The following is a 26,414-nucleotide window of genomic DNA, read 5'->3' on the forward strand; positions in this document are numbered from 1 at the left end:
TAGGCATCCAAAAAGAACCATTCTGGATTCCGAAAGGCATGGCTATATTAATACCTTCAGACTTCAGCTATGAAACTAATTGTTATTGAAAGCAGTTAAGAGTATGATATGCAAGGTTTTTTGTGATATATTTTACTAGACCATCATATAGGTGGGAGAGCTGCTGGACAAGGTGTTGGACATGGATAGTAATAAATTCTATTCTCTTTCATATTCAAGGATAGATAGAAAAGAAAAAAAAGAAACTACAGTGGTGGTGGTAGAAGGAGGCTGAGAAAGAGGGCTGAGTGAGAAGTGACAACTGCAAGAAGATGAGCCAAAACAGAGCTTCTTTAAGAAGAAAAGGCACGCAGGAGAAAATGTAGTAGGCAGTTTGGAAAAAGAAATGGATTGGAACAAATGTGCAATAGGACACAGAGGAGTACCTGGATACAAAATACACACTGGGCACATCTAAACAAGATGCTACGTCACATTAACAATGAGCTACTGCACCTTAGCTCACTGCACCACCAGTGTAACATCACTGGGCATGAACCATGGGCATGTGTAGACGAAACAAGGGGCATGTGTATATGACACTTTAAAGCAGGTTAAATGTTTTTGCACCTCTGTAATGGCATTGGTAATTGCATGTGTCGGTGGCGTATTGCACATTAATTTCAGCTGCTGTTCCCATTGATAAAGAATGAGTTTCCAACAACCTATCTTAAATTGGCCAAACTGTGCCATTAAAGTGACATTTTGTAAATGGACATTTAACAAATTCTATAGTTTAAAACAGTGCCCAGGAATATCAGAAATTAATCTAAACAGGAAAAAAGAATGGTATGGCAATGATATTCTTGATTCTGTTTAGTTAGGTATTGAAACTCCACTGATTATCACACTATCGTCAAAGCTACTAAGGAAAATTTAGGGAGGTAAGAATACAATTATAGGATACAGAACCTGCCTCATTCTCCAAGAATAACATTTTTTCTTACAAAATCTTAAGAGATGTAATTGCTCTTAGAGCAAAATCATAGATTTGCAACTCCTGTGAAAGAAGAAAGTTCTGACAGTACAATACTCTCAAGCACCATGATAGGACATTTATTTAAACTGCTCTTCCCCTAATTAGAACATGTGTCTCTATCACATGGAATGCGCAAATCCCTTTCACTTCCCACCCTAAACAGCATGAAGTGATGCTATGTACAACTACAGTGTTTCATCCAAGGGATGAATACTTTGTGTTAATATAATTTTTATATGCTGAATATAAAATGGGCATAAATTTGCTACAGAAACAGCAACTCAGAGGGCGCATCTACATGTGCTGCAATAGCAACAATGTTATTGTACCATGATTTAGTACTCCGTTTCATAAGTACTAAACCATGGTGCAGTAACAACCCATACTGCACCATATGCATGGTGCATGGTTATTTTTAGCAGCTACTTCACCATAGTGGCGCACTATACCAGGGGAACATGTCACTACAACAAAGTAGCTGCTGGTCGTGTACACAGCCACTACAATGACGTAGTATTATGCATAGATGTGGCCAGCGTGTATTATTCTGCAAAAATGAACATTACATTGGAAAACGAAATCATATTTGAAAATAGGTTTACCACAGCTATTATTTTATCTGACGTGTTTATTTCCCCCTTCTCCAGGTATTTTCTAGCTTTTGGATTATTGCTATAAACATATGATGGAAGTTTTAATGCTCATTTATATATCTCAGGAGATTACTATAAACCTTGTTTATGACATGGCTTTCATGAGTTTTTAATGAAAAATATTTTTCTATTCAACTGAATATTTCTTATTAGTTGAGGAATCCTGCATAAAGTGGTAAATTGCATTATGTTTTCCTCCCTCGTTGTTCCTATCATACTGAGATGTTTCACTATAGAGAATACTATTTAAAAAAAGAGGCCTGCCTTTTTTCCTTTGGTATGTTAGTGCAGTGCTACAAGAGTATATTTTCAATATATTAAGTGAATATATGCCAAAATGCCTTTGTGCTCCCCTTTACTTAGTGTAGCAATAGCAGCATTGCACTACTTCAGACAAGTCTTCTCTGCTACTTTGACCTGCTAACCCATTTTTCAACTACTGAGTTCCTTCCATTTTTCTGGTGTCACATCAGAAAAAAGCTCCGTCTCCTCTTTCCTTATCGCTTGCTTTTGTTTCCCCCTATGTTATGTTGAAGAATGTGCTTCTTTTCCTTAGTTTCAGGGGTGTACTTGGTAGCCGTGTTGGTCTGAAACAAAAAGACATATAAAAAAACTAGAACTCTTGGTTCCAAAATGATACCTTCTATTAGACCAACTGGAACATGGCAAGAATAGTGTCCTTTTCTGCTATTTTCCAGTTGGTCTAATAAAAGGTATCATTTTGGAACCAAGAATTCTAGTTTTTTGTACTACTTTTTCTTACAATTTCTACTGCTGCTACCTCAGTGGAGGGGCAGCTTTAATGTGCTCCTTTTTATGAATTGTACGTGTATTGACCCTTCAATATAGATGTCCATATTCTGATTCATGCCTCTTGTTACCTTGAGACTGGATTACAACAATGTGCTCTACAGAGAAATGAACTTTTAAACCATGTGAAAACTGAAGTTCAGAAAAATAGCAATGATAATTGTTTAGATTTTTAAGCTGGGTATGCTAGTGTGAAGGTGAGGCACTGGTGTTATGGGATCTAGACTGTCCATGCATTTCCCAGATAAAGCGTTAATTTTGACCTAAAAAACAGAGAATTCCCTGAACCAATTCCTCCTGAGAAATCTCCAGAATCATTCAAACTGGCGCCCCCTGTGGGATGTGGTATCACAGCATTTCAGCAAAGGTCCTTTCACTTATTTCATACATCCACTGATTCAAAATAGCCCACATGGACACATCTCTGACATGTTAAACAGTGATAGGGGAAACATCCTCCCTCCCACTCACTCCTGCACTTCATGCTAAAAAAACACCCTGCAGCCATCAGAGCCATGCTGGGAACCTGCTTTCATAAGCATGCCTGAAAGCAGCATTTGACACATGCCATAAAGCAGTTCCAAAATATTTTTTGTTATCATTCAGTATGTTTGGTACATGAACAAGTGAGCAGGTATGATATCATGGTGATGTTCTACTTGTCCGATGCAGGCGAGATATGTTCCATAAATGAATGCCTGTTTGAGCAATTACATGGTGTGAGGCTATAGCTTGTCAGCAAGAAGTGTGTTTTGGGTATAAGGAGATGTTTTAATTCAATAGGTTATATTTTTCTGATGGATAAATGTATATGCTGATTTCATTTTTTTTAATTATTATTTTTGCAATGTATCTTTAAATATTGCAAAGGCACATACAGACATTTCTGGGGGTCTTTGTGTGCATTTATTTCTATACAAGTTAAATACAATAATAGAATGGAAAATTAATATTGCCTGTGGCACAATGCCATATTGCAGACTCATCTTGTTGCTTTTCTTTCTGAGAAAGTGAAGCTACAGGAAGAAATGATCTAGAGAAACACATGAAAACTCTCTGAATGAGAATGTATTTTCATCTGCACATTAATGTAATAGTTAAATAAACAGACAAGGTTCCTTGGGTGAATTTGATATCTTTTATTAGACCAACCCAAATAATTGGAGAATAGTTATTGAGCAAGCTTTCAAGTTCAAAAACCCTTTGAAAGCTTGCTTAATTACTATTCTCCAACTATTTGGGTTGGTCTAATAAAAGATATCAAATTCACCCAAGGAACCTTGTCTGCCTTATGTCCTTAAACCAACACGGCTACAACCTACACCCCTGCAGCATACTTAAATAAAAGCACTTCAGTACAGCCTAATCCTTTTTGTTTTAACACTGGTAATTGAGTAGGTAAATTCTTCATCTTATCATTAAATCTTGGTGAAATAAACATTCTGAATAAATGACAATATTTTGCATTTCATCTTGAATGTCAGTTCCCCTAAATTTTGGTGGAGTATGAACTGCCATGAGTACCAGAAATGAGTCAGTTAATAATATTGTGCTGCCCACAACTGCATTTTAATTTTTAGTTACAAGATAGCTTCAGTATTTGGTCATTTGTCATTTCATTGGAACAGTATTTTCTACCCAGCTGTACTCCTGACAGGCAGAAGTAGCTTACATCACAGCTGTCTTAGAGATTGAAATGCAGGCCTTGACAGATCTTTAACATAATTGCCAACACCTTGAAAACACTAAGATGGCAATTTGGACTTCAGTTCCCAGGTTTTATAAATTTGCATCCTATTGATTTTACTGATGTGAGTAGCTTTACTTCGTAGTAATTGATATTATACTAATACTATACCTTTAGTGAAGGTTTTTATACTGGGTTGTGCTGAATAGATCAGATCCTAAAAGTAAAATAACAAGAACTAGAGAAATACTGTAGATTCCTGCAAGTAACTCATAGTTTATCTTTTATTTTCTTTTTATTTTTTTTACTTTTACCCATTGCTTCTTTTCAAAAAGTATTCAGGCTTCTACCTCTAACCTGTCATCTTCTTATCAACTTACTTCTCCAACCTCTCAATTTTCTTGTGGGTGGTGAAATGGCCCATTCTTTTTCTGCCTTTAAGAAAATTAACATTCTCTTCACCCGGTTGAATTCAGGGTTTACGTCTTTACTGCATATAGAGCAAAGATGTGCATTTCCACTAAGTTAGTAAGGATGGCAGTCAATTTTATTGCAGCATAAAAACATGGCACAGATCATCCCTTCCATCCTTGAAAATATATAAGTATCTTTAATGCCTTATGTATTATCTAATTTTAAGATTCTGAAAACAGAAACTATCTCATTTGAAGTAGCATATATTTATTCTGGTATTATTCATTGAGTAAATAGCCCATGTTGATAAAAATAGTTTATCCATTCATTATTGGCACTTCAGTATTTAATTTTAAATCCCACCCATTGTTTTATATTTTACATGCATTTAAGTACTGAAACGGAACAGCATACTATACATTCTTTAATCTATTAGTCTCTTTGTATGTCTAGTAAGAAATCAGAATGGCCACAGGATTCAAACTCAGAAGCTCTTTCTTACTGGTGCAAAGTGTATTTAGATATACTTATTTGATGACAAAACCCCAAAGTACCCAAACTTAACCCTACTCTTTACATAAAAAGGGTTTGGAGCACATTGTTAATACCCCGATAAAGATTCCCTTTCTGTTCACTGAATATTGTATGTTGTTTGTAGAAACATTCTGCAAATAATGTGAGGATAGGTTAAATAAACTGTTTAAAATGCCATTAGCATCTAAACTGTTAATGGCTGTCCATCTGTTCTGCCTCCAACATGCAATTTTAGAGCCTCATACACATGAAATTTAAAACCGCATTTGAAAAAATTGGGATCATCTCTACGTTTTCATTAAAGTATAATAAACTCAACCTTTTTTTTTTTTTTACACAGGAGAAAGTGTAGGTTGTTTCCTGTCCTCCATCCCCTCTACTCCCAACTCTTCCCCTTTCCCCATGACACATTTCATTACTTACTTGCTTTGTTTTTCCATACTGGCTACCCGGAGATTTTCCCACCGTGAATTAAGCAGATTCATTTGTTCTTGGATTTCATTTTCCTCATCTTCTGAAAGCTTCCCAGCTGTTATTAGTTGACTCCCCACTTGCAAAACATTGCCAACTCGTCCTTGGTGAGCTGTTAATTCCATCATAAAACCCTGACAAAAGAAAAGTAACTCTTAAGTAAGATTATAAGAGGAAAGAAAACTTTGAAGAAATATCTTCAATTTCACATATATTCTCAATAACAAATAAAAGAAGGACTATAACATTTGTTCTAAAATGAATTAAACCTATACAAAAATAGGTTTAACTTTTGAGTCTTCACTATTATATTTAAAGTTTCTGCATCGAAGTGGAAAAGCAAAGTAACAGGCCTGTCAATACCAGAAGTGATTTTTAAATTACTTTAAATTGCTGCTTGTGTGGCACATTAAGGTCAAATTAAGACAAGCTGTTTTTGCTGGTTTCAAGCTATGTTGCTCAAACATACCTCATGGGTGTGAAACTGCTCTTTAACTTCTTCTACATCATTGGATATGTCTCCTTGTGCTTGTAATGAATCTTCAGCAGAGAGAAGCCATGTAAGTACTTCTTCTAAAGCTGTTTGGTAGCTGTCCAGGTCTACTTCTTCCATCAGTGATCTGCCAAATGGCTTGTCTTCAGGGACTCCCAAATACTGATAAAAATAAACACAGGAGTTTGGATGTTGTGCAGTTAGCATCTGCTCAAACAGTTCTCCTAGATGAACAAATAGAATGCAGAACACAGATGAATGGGTGATGTGGTGCAAAATAAAGGCTACTATGTGAAGTTACTAAAGCAAAAACCACCAAAAATAAATCAGCTGAACTCTGACCCAGACTAAATGAATGTTTTGTACTGCAGCTCAAGGTTCATTCTTCAACTATAACCACCATTCTAAATGTAGGCAAAAGTTCAAAGTTATTCCTGTGGTATGCTTCCTCCTTCTCCCCCACCCCTCCCAATAAATATTTTAGATACTGTTTTTTCATTTTTAGTTTTACTTCCTCTTGAAGAACACGCTTCTCTGGAAGATGAATAAAAGTTACTAAACTTCGATAGCAGCTTGCACAATCTCACCCTCCAAAGTGCAGTGAATTGTATACTGATACTGTATCAATAGCATGCAGGCAAACGGAAGCAAATGAAACTCTCTTTCTTTCTTAATAAAACAAGCAAAGCTGTGCTTGAATAATCTGCAAGCCATCGTTTAATCAAGATCATGTTGTAAAGCACAGAGACCTTGCATGTCCCATGACCAAAATATCTCCCAGGAAAAAAAAAATTATTATTAGTCTTTTCCCTCCCCCGCCCAGGCTCCACACCCATCTGCTTCCAAGTAGTCAAGTACCATTTACAAGCAAGTAGCTCATGCCAACATGCTGCAGGTTACAGCAGAGGAAAATGCAATAATAAACATTAAATGATCATTGTCCTTTTCTCCTACTCAAGAAACTGTTACAAGACCAAGATGGTATTATACTGTTAATTAAGCTGGAAAGAAAAAAAGTGAATTTGCCAATGAGTTTGGAGAACAACAAATGATTTATGTATTGACTTTATCAAGAAAAATGGTGAAAGTGCTTTATTAAAAACTGATATAAAAGATTTATTAAAAACTGCCTCTTGTAATGCTCAGTCACACTGTCCAACCACCAAGACATCAAGACATCCAGTCTTTATATAATTTATAACTGAGCAAGAGATAAGTCTACAACATGAAATGGCTGCAGGAGGCAGGAAGGTGAGTCCATATTTGTAGCATCAAATATTTATGGAAAGAGATTAATTTATTATTGCATTATCAGTTACTCTATCTTTGACATTACTGTGTGGAACATATCCCTATCAATTAAGAGGCATTGGGGAAATGGTTAATGACTGACTGTATAACTACCTAGTGCTTGCCAAGGGTGCCAAGAGTGCCCTCTAGCACCCACACTAGGTCTATACCCCTGCTCCAGCTTGCTAAAGCTGACCTCATGCCCTCACCTTGGATGTCTTTCATGTTCCAACTGTATATCTTAGGATACTACTTTCAGAGCTGGAGCTGGGCTTTGAGTGCCTGCTCCTTCCAGATCATCACCAAGCCACCAGTCTTCCCTGGTATTCTGTCCTTGCCTGGACAGGGTTCAGGCCCCCTCATTCAGGCCATGGGCTTTGTGCCCTTTATCTATGCCCCACCCCACTGGGGCCCTCCTCGGCCTCTGGCCCTCTCAGCCAGTCCTTTGGGATTTTAGACTCCCGTTCACTGCCCTCCTGGATCCTCTCTCAGGCCTTTAGGCCTCTTGGGCTTTCTCACACTCACTGCTTTCCTGGGCTCTCCTACACAGCCCTTTGGGGCTCAGGCCCTTTCTCTCTTCTTGCCCTTCTGGGCTCTGAGCCTTCCTACACAGTCCTTTGGCTTCAGGCCCTCTCACACCATCCTTTTGAGATGTGGGCCCTTTCTCAATATCCTTTGGGCTGCAAGCTCTGATCTTCCCTTCATAGTCCTGCACCTGTCTCGACCCCCAACATAGTGGCAGCACTCACCCAGGTGCTCCCTGCCACCTCAAGACCTCCCTTCATAGCCACTCCCAGTCCTGTAGTCTTACACAGCAGTAAAGGATGCGCACGTAACATAACTTCAGGGCATGGCACTGCTGAGTTTCCTTCTGCCCTTGGGGTCTGAAGCTCCTTCCTCACAGCTGGCCTGAACCAGACTATTGCCTCGCCAACCCCTGTGTTTCAGGCTCTCATTGAACTTCCCACACCCGGGGCAGGCAGCTGCTTTTCTCAGAGCCTCTTAACTCCTGGCAGTTCTTACAGAGTCCAGACTGTACCAGAAGACACAAGTGTAGCAAAAAATGTCTGTGCCTCTTGTGTTCCATCAAAACCTGTGACCAGGACTAGTGCCCATTTGCTCACCCTTAGTTATGCTACTGATAGAAAATATCATGCTTGTAGCAACAGCAATCAACGACAGAGAGTAAATTACAACATCCTGGCAAAACTCTCTAACAACACTTCTTTTTCTAAAGCCCAAATAGTCTGACCTGTGTTAAATCAAACTGAAAATATACTGCCAGCTCTTCTTCACTGAAAGGATACTGTCAAAAACAAAGCTCTCCTAGTAATTTTGATCAAACTGCTTTCACCAGTTATTCCCATTTTCTCACAGATGTTACAAAACAGAAAACACCAAGTTTGATTTGAGGAGTCATAAATTATAACTTACAATATGCAAATTTGCTATTATGACCATATCCTGGAGTCAGTTCAATAGCATATGAGGTTTTGGCTTGAAGGCCTCTACAATTTTTAGGTTGATGGCCAATACACATAGATGTTCTATAGGTGGCCTGACTCCTTGATAAATCAGAGAAGTAATTTCCTAAAGAATGAAATGGGATTAGAGATCCTGCTGTCTGGTATGGTGAGGAAGTCACTCTCTTTACCCAGACCCTTAACCATTATACAAAGTTAGGTTGATTGTATCTTAACAATTGACTAGGGAACAGCTGTGGAGGCTTGGAAAGGAATGCTAACAGGTGTCCTCAAGAAGAATAAACTTATTAAGGAAGTAATTATGACTTGCACTGTGCAAGTTATTGCTGTATAATTCCCAGATGTTGAGGCCTAAGAAAAACAACAGTTGCATATTGACTTTCTTCTTATACTTCTGGGATGCTAATAAAAATATAGAAGTCAAGAGTAAAAGTATTAGAAAGCAAGAAGTCAACCCTAAAATTAGTATAGCCTTGCAATTTTTAAGTGCAACTGAGTTTTACCATGTGGGCCAGATTTTTAAAGGTATTTAGGTACCTACTGAGCCAGAAAAGCATGAGACACTCAAAAGATTGTAGTGCTGCTTTCAATTAAGTCCATGGGAGTAAGACACCTATGTGCTTTTGTAAATCTCACTATCTGCCCATCTTTAGGCACCTACATATTTCAAAAATCCCCTGACATTACATCTTTCTCATCAACCCACAAGGAAATAATATCCAAGCAATCCAAACTTTTACTGGAAGAAAAATTTGAAACATTATGAAAAGCTTATAAATATCAAATGAGACTCTGGAATATGGTGGAAGTTGAAAACTTGGCTGTCCCTGCTCCCCCCCCCCCCCCAAAACTGTTGTTTTGTTTGTTTTTACTATCAACCATGCATTTTAAAGCTTATCTCTACCACTTTAGTCACTGCTGTTTGTTATCTGCCAGATAATTGTACATCTTTGATTGCACAGTGAAAAGAATGAAAAATCACTGCTCAAAGCACTGGGAATTCAGACCATGTTATGCAGTCGATGGTAACTCTATGACTGATTAAAGAAACCTGCTAAATGTGGCCACTGTTCAACTAATCACTTCAATATGATCTGAAAAACTTCCTGGATTATACATCTCTCTCTCTAATTTACATGTCACATAACAAGACTGAATAAGGAAGAGAAAAGGATTAGCAGATTACTATTCTGTTTGCATTTTCCCAGTTAAACATTGCAACTGCTGCTGGCTAGGTAGTAAACAGAACATCAGACACTAAACTAGATATTTACAGCTCCATATGGACTACTGCTCATCTATCTTCAGCACACACCCCATGTCAGACACTTCTCTTTACAAAGTATGCCCCTAAAATCAATTATATATTCATTTATATGTACACATACAAACATATATTCATTGTCTATACTCAAAAAGCCTAGAAAATTTCAAAACAATCTAAGTGAGAAGGCATTTAGAACATTTAGAATAACCTACCTTTAAACAGAAACAGGAATAAAAACCCAGAGATTTCAAATAGGAATCCATAGGGGGAAAAATATTTCAACCTGATCAGGGTTGCCAACCCAGAGTTTATTTATTTTTTTACTGACAATCCACAAAATTTTACTGACAGCCAACCTTTTTTTTTTTTTTTTTTTTAACTGACTTATGCTTTACATAATATAAATGCAACTCTTCTGCCAGACCCTGGATGAGAGTCAGGTTCAAATTTAGGGGTTTAACACCAACTATAGTAAAAAAGTTTAGTTATCAGTAAAAAATCTGCAGATTATCAATAAAAAAAAAATCTTGGTTTGGCAACCCTGCTTTACTGCAGCAAAGATTTTACACTGTGCTGCCCCCTGCCTATAGGGCCCTCTACTCACCCCTATACCCTGATGCTCCACACACACCTTAAGCCCACCTTAAGCCTTAACCCTGCCCTGACATGGGACCCCGCTAAAGGAGTTGCACCTGCAACCCAGCAACATTACAAGCAGGTGATAGGACTTAGAAGCAGCAGCAGCACATGACTGTGGCAAGAAAGCTCAAGAAGCTTCTGGGGGCTACATAGCCTTGACAGAGCTCTGCACAGGGTACTGTGCTCTTGCATAGACATCAGGTGACCTTGCTGTGTTCTGTCTGTTTTTCACCACTGCCAGCTTCATTTCTTGTGAAGGATTTTCTTTCAGCTCTGCGTTTCCTTTTTTTCTTTTTTTTTTTTTTTTATGTATAATCAGCTCTGCGTTACCTTTTTTTCTTTTTTTTTTTTTTTTTATGTACTTTATGGATAGGTGTTTTTAGCCTGAATTTTTTGTGGGCAGTCCATACATTTATGGACAGTTGACAACTTTACATGTTGTAGTTGTTCAGTGTTTTTTGCAATCTTTCTTTGCTCCATTATTTTTCTGTAATAAAAGTGTTAAAGCTAGCATTTTCCAGCAGGTGCCTTAAATCTATAGAAGGTTGAGGACCAATGACATACATTATATCTGCCAAATCCAGATACAAAAATTGATGAACAATGCTAAGTTTTGTAAGTATTAAGAGTGGACAAATCCGTTTGGGAGAGTGGGCATAATCAACCAAGTTAAATCTCTGGGGCACGTCTTCATTTCTGGAGCTAAATTTAAATTAATCCTTTCTACAACTTTTGAAAAAAAAATATATTAATTCTTAGTTAATTAATAGTGAGGCATCTATCTACGTAGATATAGATGTAGATGTAGATATCTATCTCTATAATAACATATTATATATATTATATTGACCATTCAATCCTGCAAATAAGGGAGATGCAAACACAGTTGACACAGTAACCTCACTATTAATTAACTAGGAATTAAAAAAAAAAAGTAAGGATTAGCAAGTAATCTCTTTGAAATTCAAATGGTCTGTGCTTTATGCCTGGGGACCCCTGGCAGATGTTTATCATAGATTCAGTAGTAACCCAACCATATTTTCATGCAATTATTGGTGTGGTAAAACAGGGAATAAGCCACAAAGTTATTGCACAAAATATATGTAATAGCTTTGTGACTGGTTCTCATCACAACTTAAACTGAACACATGGCTATCACCTATCAGTTGACTGGTGCTCCCAACATTGGGAACATACCAGAGCCCTTTGCTGCCATGTGTTCCAGTCAGCTGATCAGACACAAGTGTAGTGCTCTGATGTGCCTTTGGCTGGGAGCACTAATCAACTGACTGGTGGTCCCAGCCACCAGAGTGCATTGGAGGCCTTCAAGATGTCCCCTGAATTTGCAATAGGGCATAACAGGGATGTGATTCCAGATCCCATGATCATGCCTCCTGCTATGCTTATGTGGTATGGCAGAAGGTACTGTTGTTTGGATTGTGGATCAGATTATAAGGTGTCTTTACCTGTCAGTGGTCTGGAAAACATATAGCCAACAAAAATTGGCTGTGAAATCCAGGTTTTACGTGACCTAAAAACTACCTCATTTGTGACAAATGAAAAGCAAGTATAAATTAAATCTTACTCTGAACTTGGTACTTAGGATTGACTACATAGCTATCTGATACCCCCAGCCACTCCTGCAATCAGTAGCTGCCACCTAATTCCAATATACATTAAGAACTGAAAACATTCATTGCCCTTCCCCTGACCAAAAGAGTTTGTGGTATATCCTTGCAACCCCAGTGACATTTTGATATAGTGCAGTCAACAGAAAACAACAAGCAGATCTACCTATAATAACCCAAATAACCAGCTTTCAAATAACCTCTTTCAAAAGTCAATGTAAAGTAGAGGGAAGTGATGAGTAAATATTTGGTGTAAACTATGTCACAGCAATTAGGCTGAGACCCAAGGTGCTGGAAAGACAGCAATCAGTTCACCTGTGCCCTAAACAAGTGTCACTCAAGACCACTCAGGAAAGAATATCTTATTTTGTATGTAAATTGATCAGTAATGAAGAATTATATCCCATGCACAAGAGAAAATTGTAAGGCCAGAGACAAACATTAAAAAGAATGTATGAGAGGATCTAATGTGCAATCCCAACAACTACATCTCCGGCCATGCCACATGTGCAAGGCAGGAGGCTGTAGCCTATGCCCTCTGCCATTTTTGCAAGTAACCTTAGGCTTCTGAATGATGTGTCAATCTTAAAACGCTTCTGGGAGAGCAGAGAGTGCTTTTGCTACCTTTGTAAAACTAGTAACCTTCAAGTAAAAATTTAAGATTGTGAAACAATATAAGAATTGTCACAACCCAAAGTTGTGATTTTTTTGTTTGTGTGTGCTTCGGCACTGCTAAATTATTTTCCCGCTAAATTGCAGCTTCTTTGCACGGTGGAGTTTTCTGCTGCAGAGGAGAACCTTGGTGCAACGGAGTATTCTCGCCAAATTTGTAGCTTTCTTTGCATGGTGCATTTCTTTTGCATCTAAGAAATGCTTGGTGCAAAGAGTTCCCGCCATTTGTATTCTAATTCATGCCACATTATTGGCCGATTCTAATACATGCACACATGGTGGCTAGCGATTGGCTTGCTAGCCGTATAAAGAGCTTGGGTGGTTTCCGCCCAAGTTGGAGAGAGAGCAATTGGAGTTCGAGAGGGAGAGCGTGAAGATCTCTAAGCGCTGCGGATCCTTACGGACCCAACGCTTTTCTTAAAAGGCAATAGAGGCCTGATAACCGAACCCGCGGAGCTTCAACAACTCCGGGGAAAAGAAAGAACAGCCTCTAGCCTCTCCCCATTGCCGATAAATTCCTAGACATATCCCTTCCTGTACAAGAAACTACCGAACCCGCGGAGCTTCAATAACTCCGGGGCAAAGACCGAACTTGCGGAGCTTCAATAACTCCGGGGCAAAGAACGAATTGTCGTAGTCCTCTAACAAGGATTTAAGCGGATCTGAACCTGGAAACTGTCCAGCCTACACCACGACCATCTTTGGTGTAAGTAAACAATCTTTAAATCAACCATTACACGTTGGTGACTAATTCTAGCTCGCCACCGGTCCTTTCCGACCCCACATGCCCGGGCTGCTGGCCACAGCCCACGTGCACAAAGATGGGTCAACATATCGCTCCCGGCCTGCACATGGCGACATGGATGGGATCGGGAGGCGGCCCGCACAAGAATAACTATTTATCACAAAGACTACTGTTAACTATGGGGTACAAGACTTTTAGACCACAGTTTATTAAAAATAGCTGTATGATACCACTGGACTTTGAGTCAGCATTGAGTACTTACACAGGCAGGATATGTCTGGGTCTAACCACAATAAGGAAGAGAAAGGAAATATATAGAACAAGTTATAACACCACAGTTAAGACTGATCATAGACTATCATGATGTCTGAAGAAGCATATGTTGAGGCCATGATAGGGATCATGTGGAGGTCTAGGCTGGACACCAAAGAAGGAAATATCCATATTTGAAATAGAAAAAATCTGGGCTGACCACAATGGACCCCTTTTTGATCTGGAAATGACCTGCATATAATTGTTATGAGCTTGCTAAATTGCTGACTATGGAGGAGGGCAAGAGGGAAAAAGAGGAAATAAAAGGAGACAACCACTAGACACATGGAAATTGGACATGAACAAGGATCAGCAACTGAAGAATGGTACAATTTTATTGGATAACAGCAAACAAAGTAACAGAGGTATAAAAAAGAGGTGACATGGAAAGCAATGTGGGTACATGACAATGAAGACACCACCATGCAGGTGCACAGAAGCCCCCTTGTCTGATGACTTAGCCTGTCCAGCAATGTCAGTGAGCAAGACTATTCATCCTATATGTAATGCATCTGATCATTTCATTTTGCTTTGTTTAATCTATTGATAAATCAATGTATGCTGCATGACTGAAAAGGTATGAGGTCTCACTTATTGTTACTGCCCCAGCCACCTCAAATCTACCTGTAGTTCAGGTGTAATAGAGGTGTGGTGATCAGATGGGGAATTAGATCCTATAATGCTATATTGCTGGTGCAGAGGGAGCCTGGGAACATGATCCCAGGTGCCCCTTGCAATGACAATAATTGCTTCAGTGTCTGGGGGCCCTGTCAAATGATGGGGCTCCAATTATGGGGGCACACGATATACTTCTGAATCTGAGTAGTTTAGCTCAGCATTCAGCCATGGGTCAGGGGTGGGAGGGGAAGTGCCCTGCTGTCAGCTGATCAGGGCCCCCAGCTGTAGAGCTCACTGTGTTCCCCAAGCTGGGACCCTTGATCGCCTGACCAGCACTCCTAACCTCTGGAGCACATGTTCCATTAAAGGTGTAGTAGGAACCACAAACAACGTTATTACACATATTTTTATTATTAAAATTAAAAACTATTTTGTGTAATAACCTTGTCACTTATTCCTGGGTTTATCATGCCATTAATTGAATGAATGTGCTGCCAGGTCATTAATTAAGATGTGATTAATAAGTTCATCATGTCTTAAGTGTAACACGTGGGATGAGCGTAAGTGTGCTTTTCTCTGTCTACCCAAGCAGAAGATCCACCATGGGGGATGACACTTTTCTGTTTTTTTCATTTCATTTTCCTTTAGAGATGATTAGAAAGAACTGATATGCTTCAAGTATGACAACTTTTGCTCAATTTCTGAGCCTATCAATGTTAAATAATACCAAGGTTTCATAGAAAAGCCTGTTCTCATGAGGCTTTTAATCCATTTCTTTTTTAGATTCAAGAAGAGATCAGGATGGTTGATAAACATCAAAACTTTTCACTGTTTTAAAAAACTGAATCCAGATTCTAAATACTTTAATTTGACACTACTCATTATGTTATTTTTAAAAATCCCCAAATGTAGTACCTTAAAAAAAGACTTGAATTAAAGAGCTAGGTGTATGGAGAAAATTAAAAAGAAAAAGGAAAGAAAGGCCTTTACATTCTGTCAAGACTGGAAGACCCCAAGGGCTCTTAAACATTAAATTAAAGTATAAGAGCGAGTGAATATAAGGCCTGTGACCTTCAGAAGCTTAGAAAATCATGCATTCTTGGCAGCTATTTCAATTGCTTCACAGAAGTTAAAGATAGAAAGGATAGTCCTACCTGTTTGGAGCTGCATCTGGGGAAAAAAAAACAATACTTCTCACCTACTATGGCATTATTTATGATCATAAAGGTAGGGGGGTGGGGGAACAAAACCCATTTGAGTATGTTCTACAGAATTTTTTGGTATTACTCATAAACCCTGTTTCTGACTCTCAAAAATGATTTCACCTTGAACAGCTAGATCCAAATTCCACCACCTTTATTCACTCCAAAGCTGCCCCCTTAAATAGATGATACGAGTCACCATAAAAGTGGCAAAATCAGACTTTAAGCATTTAGGTCCTTCAAATTCAGAGATATCTCTTTTACTGAAATTCTCTTTATCACAAAATAAAATGGAAAACTCACATTGTTAAAAAGTCATTGAAATTCTAATCACTGAATTTAGTTGTAAAATGAAAGCCCGCAATGGATATCACGAGAAATGACAGTAATATAGGCTAAAATATTTCATTGAATTGGTATCTTTGGGCTCTTATCTGACAGATGAATCTACTTGTAAGAAAGAATCCTACTAAACACAGCACAGGAGTGTTTAGGACTCAGTTTCCTCATATATATATTGATACTCAGTTCAATATATATATATGTGTGTGTGTGTGTGTGTGTGTGTGTGTATGTATGTATTTATTTGAAAAACGAGATGCACATTAACTAAAAAGCACATTTATAGTGATGCTTCAATGCACATTAAAATAGGCTACTGTGCATTAAAGTGCATGTGTAGAGACACCCAGTAAAATGAGAGCAAACACAAGAATGTGTGTGCGCATGTATACATTTCTAATATTAGTGTTGTTACTATTTAAGACTGTAATCCTGGGAGATATGTATATATGTATTTCTCCCAAGATTACAGCCTTATATTGTTTGATGACCTTTAGTAAAAGTGACCCCAATGCTATTTTTCAGCACGGGAATGCTGATACATGTGATGCTCCAGGTGCTTTAATTACAGTGGCTCTTAGAGGTGCTCTAATTGAAGTAACCCTCTCCTCCACCTCCCAGAGCATGTGTATAAATGCCCTAGTTGTTCAGCTACAAGTGAACTGACTCAGGTTTCATGTCCCCATGCTTTTGACCAAGGACTTGAAATTAAGAGGTTGGTTTTTGAGCTGTGCAGGTGGCTTTAGCCACCATTCTGAAAATTTCCCCTGTATTTGCCTGTTGTTGTTGCATGATATGCTAGGTGTTAGCACTGATTAAGAAGGAAATGTACCAACATTCAGAGGGGGAAAGTGTTGAGGGAGGGCCAATGACAGTGCAAGTGCTTTGTGACAAGGAGGGAGAAGACAGACTGAGGGCCACTGGGGGAAAGAAAAGTTGATACAAGGAATGGAGGTGGTTAGGAAAACTAGGAATGGATACCAGGCAGAAAAAATGGACTGGTTAGGAATTAAGCTTCTGTAATGTAGGAAACTGAAAACAGATGAGGGGCTAGGGAGAGACTGTGAGGCTGGGGAAGAAGGCTTGAGACAAGGAACCTTTTGTGGAACTAATCTGAGAGAAGCCCTTGAGAGAAGGCGATTGGGGTTGGATGGGAAGAAGACAAAGAATGGGGAAATTATTGGGAGATGGAAGATAAGACTAAGATTGTCTGGGCAATTGGGGGAAAAAAACCTGTTACTACATAACTAAAGATAGTATCATAAAATGTATGAACTGGGCACTTCTACACATGATTCTATGTTGCTGTAGCAATGCACTATGGCATTGTAGAGTCTGCAGGCAAAAAACCATGACTGCCGCTATGTTGCCTTAGCAATGTGCTCCCTCAGTATAGCGTGTTGCTACAGTGGTATAAGGCTAAAAATAACCATGTGCTGCTGACATGCTTCAGTATGGAGTGTTACTGTATCATCATTAAGTACTTCTTTTGGAGTACTAAATGATGGTAACAACAACGCCATAGGGGCACATATAGATGTTCCCACAGTATAGCAGAATTTTAGATTATACCGACAGTGTTAACTCTAGCATTTCCTCAAATTTGAATGTTTGTTGTTACCAAATTGTTTTTTTTGCATGAAATACACAACAGGCACACACATACATATTTTACAGGGAAATACTATGAATGTTTGGTTTATAAATAATAATGGTTGGATCCTTTGTTATTAAGACTAGCCAAGCATTCATTTCCTTAGGTATACAGTAGCTCTATTCATTTTCTAGGAGTATCTTTTTGCGTATATTCCAGTTGACATGTTTAGTCCACTAAGTTCTTTGCACTGACTGTAAAATTGTGAATATTTGAAGAATTCCTGTAGATGGCAAAACAAACAGTATTGCCCCTTCAAGTAAAATGTTTCCACTCAGTAGTTTAAATCCATGTCTCCAAAACATAATCACTAACATGACCTTGAATGTAGAATGCATTAAATCAAAACATTGTAATTGGACTGATACCTTTCACTATAAAACCAGTGTAAATTTATGATTTGGCATGGTTAAAAATGCCCAATGTAACACATGTCATTCACCTACACCAAACATTTTTCAACTGTTCAGATCAAAATTGTGATGCATTCCAGTGGATATTTTTCAGGAGCTGCCACTTGGTGTAGTACAGTGTTACAGCTGGCCTCTATAAATAAATACATAAATAAATGTACTGAGTATATTAAAGGAAAGTGTACATTTCTTCTGTAAAATACTCTGCCAATATCAGCTACTAATTCTCACAAAACTTCTAAGAGGATGGGATGTTATCATCATTGTTTTTTTCAATGACAGACAATATCAGGGGGGGATCCAGAGGGGTTGTAGTAGCATGGTTGCACCCCCAATTCAGCCATGGAAACTTCTGAGGACCTTTTTTAAAGTCCCTAAAGAAGGTAAGAATTGTGCTCAGAGGCACGTCCCCATCCCTTTTCCTTCCCTCCCCTGCCTGCTGCTGCTTCTCCTGCTGTCCCAGGGGTGAGTGAAGTCTCACAGCCACTCACTCTTACTCTAATCAGGCTGTACAGGGACTGGACTCAGCTGGGACAGCAGCAGCAGTGATGGGCTAGGAGGGCCCCCCTCCCTGTGACTGCTCCTGGGGGGACTTGGCAGACTGGGGAAACTTACCCCCTCCCTACTCATTGCTGCTGCCACTGTTGCTGCCCCAGCTGAGCCCAGCCCCTGCACAGCCTGGTTGGAGTGGGCAGGGGCAGCTCTGATGCTTCCCCTGCCCACAGACAGCAGAGGAATAAGTCCCTGGAGACTCCCACAGAGCCATCTACCAACACAGGTAGGGTGAGGGGTGGAGGCTGGGAGCATGGGGTTGCAGCCACCTCTGAAGTGTGGGTTGATACTCTCACCCCACCCCCACTCGCCAAATCCTGGATCCACCCCTGGGCAATATGGTTCAGTTCTGCAATTTAACAGTTGTGTGGCTGTATACAAAACTTTTCTCTTTTGCATCTGTTTCACCATAATTGCTGTCTTAATTAATACTATAGCTCTTTTGGAGCAGGAACTACTCTTACTATGTCTGTGCACAGTTTATAGCAAAACGGAGCTTTGATTTCAATTCAAACATAGCCCCAAATTGCTCCTGCAGTGGTTTTTAACCTTTGCTCGGGGAGGTGCCACTTAGACATTTTAGACAAAATATAAGTCACAATAACAGATTTTGCCCTGAGGCCTATACCATAACAATATCTTGCCAGATGTAGAAGACAAGCTAATATATAGCCAATAGTTACCTCCATGTATTTATATAGTTGTAAGCTTCTTATAATACTACATATTTCAAGTGTATGTAGCTAAAAGTCAGGCTCCTAGCCAATCTACATTTAGACAACTAAATACAGTTTTCCTTCTGTAAAGGTGTATGAGATTTTGTTGGCATATGCAATTGACCTCTGAAGCACCTGGTTAAACCTTTGCTATATCAAGGGCTGAAAAGCAACCTGATTTTCAAAGATATGGAACTTTCTTTGACTTTAACAAGACTATTTTGGGGGAGAAAAAAATTTCAGCTTAATCTGTGACAATCGAATTTGAAAGGATTTGGCCTAAGTCTCCAGCCCCTCCCCTTTTTTTAATTTTGCAAACAAAGATCTTAACAAAAGATGCATGCTCAGCTGGCCTCTGAATAAAGGATTCATGAAAACACTGCAACATCACTAGTATTCAGTACAGACCACACACATATGCAGGGTTTCAGCAACATCAGTCTATGGGGGCCCAACACCCATAAGAGCAGCTCACAAAAGTTCATGACTTTGCCATATCACTGAATACATGGTTTCAGGACATCATACATACCAGAGAAAGGAAGGAGAGAGGGATGCACTACATGGCTTAAGTGATATGCATTTTACTACCAGTACAGAGGGCTCTTGAAACCACAGCAACCTGCTTTGAGCAACACTTGTCTTGAAAACTACAGATTGTCCAACACCATGGTAGTATAGTAGAAAAATTAAAATATTTCAGGGTGAGTTTTGAGTTTTCTGATGAAAGAACAGAGTCCTTTAGTACAGAGGAGAAAAAGAAGATTTGAGAGTCAGTGACGAGAACTTCTACCTTAAGAAGTAGAATGATAAAACATGGTTTACAATGATCTTGACCAGGAATGTGGGACCGCAAAAGAATGTTGCTATTTCAATGTTTACTTTTTGTAGTTCTTTTAAATAGGAAACTCTTGGCTCTGCCCAGCATGCATTCCTCTTATTTCAATTTTGTTAGGAAAAAAGTTAAAGTTACCAAAAAAACCCGTTTTTTTACACCCCATGGACATAGTTTTGCTTGCACACTGGCTATTGACATATTTTCTTTTTTATTGTTGTGCTCCTCTTACAGGGTTGTCATAGCCTAAACACAAGTGAACAATGCGCATAAAAGTGCTGACTGTTGAAATGTTAGATTTTTATTTTCTGAATATAGTCCAAAAACTCCAAGATGGTACAGAACTGTTTTCTAAATTAGACCCAGTGCAAGAGACAAGCTGACATACAAACCTCTGGTGAATGCAGATTTGCTAGGGTCTAATTTCTATATAACTAAAATAGGACTGCCTTTTCAATTACGAAGTATACCAATCCACTTTCCCTGCCCTCTCCCTTTTTGCTGCAAAGTGAAGGACAAAAGTAATGCCTGCTTCATTCTGTAATCAATGGTAGTAAAACAAAGAAAAAACAGAACAAAGTTTGTGACAGAGACTTTACATGTTGTTTGCTATGCCTATCCTCAGCCTTTTAATTTGACCAGCTAAATCTGAGCTGAGAATGATTAAACCTTTAAAGCAAAGAACCATCCAGTAAGAAAGTGAATTACCTCAGGCAAAAATCAACATTTGTGGATTCTAAGAACAATTTCTGTAGTTTTTCCATGTATCCTGAAGTGTTTTCTATTATGACTGCAAGAGATACAGATCATAAAGACTATACCACAGTCCAAAGTTATGAATTATGATAAAAAAATTATCAGTTCTCATGAGATAAAGTTATATATTTCTCACTCCTTTACATAAATGTCAACAAGTAGAAGACCTGACCCCACTCCACACCAGGCACTTCTTATGCAGCTAATTACTTGTGTTAAATTGCAAATTATTGTCTCAAGATCCACTTTCAACAAGTATTATTTGATTTAATACTTCTGTGAAGTCTATACAACAACTCTAAAACATTTTGGGGTACACTTTTATTAATATTTCACTTGAAAAAATAATTTATTAAGGTCTGCCTATTATAATCAGTATCTTCTGTAGTCACATTAAGAGGAATTCAAGGTTGAGGGAGATAATATACAGGAATCTCATTATTAATTAAGTTAAATATAAAATTTAAAATGTAATAATGACTTAAGAAAGATATATTTTAAACCTGATTATACTTCAAATAATTTTCTTAAAATTATCTACATTATTAATTTTTAAAAATTTAAAAATATACTAGTAGAAAACCTATTAAAATTTATAAATAGAATAATAGGATGTAGACACCTAAATTAAGTGCCAATCAGCAGAGATGTTAAACACATCCCTAGGCATGCATTTCATTATTACTGAGAGAAATGTCATGAGTGATAACAAAGCCCGGAGATTTCATTCATTCTCTCTTTCTAGAGAAAGAGAGACAGACAAATAAAACGGAAATATTCAAGATGTCAACAAATATTTTGCCAGACAAACATTATAGGATTCAATATCAAATTAACAAAAAAAATTGGAAAAAAAAGTGAAATTAAATAGAAAATTAAATTTTGAAAACTTATGATTCATGTTGATACAACTGTCATGCATCCCGGTACGCATGTTAAGGAACTATAAAATGTATTTATTTTTACTTATCTCTCTTCCAGTCACAGAAGGTAATAATACTGAAGTCATGTCAGAAATTATTTTCACTTTTTTGCCCCCATTTTCAGCTGTGGCTCCAGATTTTGGTTCTTCCTTTATGAACTCTGTGTTTCCCCAGTTCTACCACCAGATCTTGGTACTGGCCGTGACCACTGCGCTACCTTTGTTATCTCGTTCCAATATGAAAAAATTACTAGGACTCTTCTGAAAAGTCCCTAGACGTGTACTACATGGTTTTTTGGGTTTTTTTTATGGTGTCACTTTTAAACTCTTTATTCACCCTAATGGATTTTAACAGCTCTTCCCCTTTTATATGTTGCTTTTTCTTTTACCACATGATCATAGGAAAGTAGGGTTGGGAGGGACCTCACAAGTTTAAATAGTCCCAACCTCCTGCTCAAGGCAGGATCATCCCTGATTAAGCCATCCCAGTCAAGTGATTGTCTAACCTGCTCTTGAAAACTTCTAAGGATGGAGAGTCCTTCCTTCAATAGGTAGCTTGTTGCAAGGCTTGACCACCCTCATACTCAGAAAGTTCCTCTTAATCTCCAGCCAGCTGTAGCTGCAGCTCAAGGCCATTGCTCTTAGTCCTGTCCCCTACAGGGAAAAGTCCATCTCTAGCCTCTTTGTAATCATTCATAAGGTATCTAAATACTATTATCAAATCCTTTCTCAGTCTTCTCTTCTTCAGACTATATAACACTAGTTTTCAGCTTTTCCTCATAAACCATGCTTCCCAGGCCTCTAATAATTTTTGTCACTCTCACTAGATTTGTTTCCAATCTATACACATCCTTCTTGAAATATTGGGCCTAACACTGGGCACAGTCCTGCAGGTGTGGCCTCACCAAAGCTGTGTAGCACAGAAGAATCACCATTTCTTGGTTTGCAAGTGACACTCCTGTTAATGGAACCCAGTATACTCCTGGGGTTTTGATGTCTCCTGACAACTCTCTGCCTCCTGCAGTCCCTTCCATCCCTACATTTTCTATGATTCTACGAAACCTGCATGTGTTCTGCAAGCAGCTTTGTGCCTTCCCCCATGGTTGGAAAAAAAAAAAAATCTCAAACTTGCAACTATGTCACTTTAATCTCTTTAAAATTCCTCACGATTAAATTATTTCAGCCAACCTTTCTTCAATGACTTCTGCTCCAGTCTCTACCTTGTATAGTACTCACTTATTCTTATACTAGGAGGGAAAAGGCTGTCACTCATTATTCTCTGTAGTGCTCATCAATCTATTATTTAAAGTGGGTCTGAAAAGGTTGTAATGGACTTCAAGGAGTCTTCAGTCCTAATCCTTTCCCCTAAAGGTTCTGCTTGGTATATTGTGTGGTTATTTATCATTCTGGTGACAGTGAGAAAGTTTATCAAAAAGAACGACCTTGCAGCATGTCCTGGAGGTCGTCAGACTTTGAATTCAAGTAATCTCCTCTGGAAATTTGTTTAACAGCCAAATCTTGTCACTCAAGAATGCCACTAGAGCCTATATTTGTTAATCTTCTAGACAAGCTGTGTCCTTTTTTTCTTCCTGGAGAGAATGGTGAGGAAGATGTAGATTGTAGAGAAGTTATATTTAAAGGCAGAAATATTATGGTTTACAATAGTAAATATGTCAGTATCGGAAAAGAAGTATATTTCATATATTATGTTTGCATTCTCTGTTTTAATTTTTATAAATGCACCCAACATAATAGTAAACATCTCACATTTTACTGTTCTAATGCCCATCCTTACATTATTGGTCACACACTACTTTAAACTGGCTCTAATTGTCTAAGCATTCTGCACATCCACTGAATCTAGTGAGGGTTCTGCATACTGATGATCTGTAGCATTGTACGTGTCTCAGATCAGAAATTTTAGAAAAAAACTTATGAGCAACAACCATACTTATAAAAATGTTTTCTGGCAGAACTGATTCTCCTTGTGACATGTTCAATATATAGAAGTAACTATATTACAGACAACAATACGAATTTCTCCAAGACTTCATTAATCTACCTTTAATAAACCACACTAGCAGACCATCCGCAAGAGTGTTCTGTGGTCACTCCCTAATACATTACATGTACCATTAAAAAAATCAATAGATGTTGAACCATACTCTGTAGCTATGCAAAGAAAATGCTCCAGCTTTATATAATTCTCATTAAAGAGGAAATAAGACTCAGATAAATATTACAAAATGGTATAAAGAGGCTACATAATGAATCTTCCAAGCCTTAGAATAGATGAGGGTAAAACAAAGGTTTTTTAAGAAGTATGTTTTTCTTTGGTTTTTCACTGCAGAGCTGGTTTTGTTTTATATTACTTCCCCACAAAAGCCTAGCTACTAGTATATTATCATATGGCTAGAGAGGAGAAGGCAGACAAAAGACTTATTTTATTCTCTGTGGCCCCAAGCAACAGCACTCTGTCACAGAATTCAGGACAAGACACATACTGATGGGCCAGCTGTAATATTGCACTACAAAATGACGGTAGCTGAACAGCCTCCAGATAGTTAGTTATAAATGACTGTTTCTTTACATGTGTCTTTTTTAATGTTGGGCAACTAGTGGTCTGTTTTTAAAATTGTAATAAGTTAAGGCTGTCTTCCAACACTGAACTTTATTAGAATATATTAAGTCATAGTTCCTCTCTGCCTCTGCCTCTCTGTGTGCTTTACCTCTAGAGGTTTTCCAATAATTTTTTTCAGTCCCCTCCTAGCTAACTTCCTGAAATAGATTTGGAAGAAATGCATCTATCTTCACAATTCAAGCATTATTAAAAATTCCCTTGGAGGCATAGCCAGCACTTTAAAAAAAAAAAAAAAGAAAAGTCAACCCCCACTTTATTATGTCAAAGAAACCAAAACCCTGGATTCACATGAAAAAAAAATGTGACACATCAGCCCCTGCAGAATAGTTGGCCGTGTCTCTTCCTTTCAGACAGAGAACTAACCATGTCTAGCACAATGCCAGATACAGTAATACAGGGGTGGCCAACCTGTAGCACTACTGCCACAAGTGTGTGACACACAGAAGAGCAGGGAGGGGACAGGCACCACCGTGGTAAGTAGGACAAGGAGCAGAAAACAGTGCAGCAGATCAGGCAGGGAAGGAAGGTCAGATTGGCATTTGAGGATGGTGTGGAGCTCATCTGTGGCACATCTGTGAAAGAGCCTGGCCCTCGCTGCAGTAATATAACTCTAGATGAGGCTACTTCCCAAACTATTGGGAAACATCAACCAGTGCAGTCTGAGCAAATAGTATTGCATTGAACTTAACTAAACATAAAGCACATATGTAACAACATCTATTTTATTTTCAGGGTACTCTAAGCAGTGTAGTGATCTGCAGGGCATGGACATACATTTAGCAGGAGTGACTGGGCAGGGTTTGTTTCTTGGCATTCGTCCCAGGCTCGGCAGGGTGGTAGTATAGACGTGGCCTCAGAGGCTACTGCTCAGTTTTTCTTGCTTGTCACATTATACATGGACTCTCGATTAATCAACTTATATTTAGTCAAGACCCTACTTTAGGGTTTGTGAAATGAAAGATACTGAAGAGAACAGCCATTCTATTTATGCTGAGACTGACCCATTCAAAAAAACACACAGAGGACTGAGGAAAGGATGGAATAGCACCATTTTTTTTAAATCAGAAGTTTTTCATACCATCTACCCTCACAGGGGCTCTTTCTTTAGGATCACAGAGTAGGTGTAACTGTCACTGTGAAAGAGCTGGGTATCACAATGGTGGAGGGTGAGGTGCCACTGCTGGTTACACAGCCACTGCCATAGTTGGTGGCTGGGCATGCTGCTGCTGCAGCCTTCTGGCACGGCCCTGTTTGCCACCACTGGCCAGGGCACATAGCTGTCCTGTTATATACTTTCCATCTTCTGTAACACACATGATAAAAGGGTCCTGTGTTTTAAAGAATCCAGAGATACTTATAAAAATAGTTTGTGATCATGTATTAAGAACCACGTCATAATGCACATGCATAAAACTCCTCAAATTCTATCATTGTCTAACTTTTGAAAAAAAACATTGTTCATTCTTAAGATAAGCATGTGGGTGTATGTGTGTACATCTGAAAATAGCAGGGATTATTTTTTTAATGAAAAGGAAACTTCAAAAGAAAGATTTCAGCAGTTAACGTCATATGGACGCAACCACCTACACTAGTTAAGCTAACAGTGTAACTGATGGCAGTAGTAGATTTTTACCCTCTGTTTCCCA

At 38.5% G+C, this 26,414-nt stretch overlaps 1 protein-coding gene across 6 annotated transcripts in view; it reads right to left on the reverse strand.

The window, feature by feature from the left end:
- Nucleotides 1–26,414, reverse strand: part of DMD (dystrophin) — a 1,961,037-nt gene that overhangs the window by 1,312,452 nt on the left and 622,171 nt on the right. For 5 of the 6 annotated variants that reach the window (XM_025200207.1, XM_014518487.2, XM_025200208.1 and 2 more), the window contains exons 9-10: nucleotides 6,057–6,242; nucleotides 5,540–5,721 (exon numbers count right to left, since the gene is read on the reverse strand). In XM_025200207.1, the coding sequence (XP_025055992.1) occupies nucleotides 5,540–5,721; nucleotides 6,057–6,242 (368 nt within the window). Of the gene's footprint in view, nucleotides 1–5,539; nucleotides 5,722–6,056; nucleotides 6,243–20,252; nucleotides 20,257–21,890; nucleotides 21,897–26,414 lie in introns of those variants that run through there. The other variant, XM_025200212.1, reaches the window with a different exon arrangement.

Source organism: Alligator sinensis, unplaced genomic scaffold (assembly GCF_000455745.1).
Source record: "Alligator sinensis unplaced genomic scaffold, ASM45574v1 scaffold746_1, whole genome shotgun sequence".
NCBI classification, from domain to species: Eukaryota; Metazoa; Chordata; order Crocodylia; family Alligatoridae; genus Alligator; species Alligator sinensis.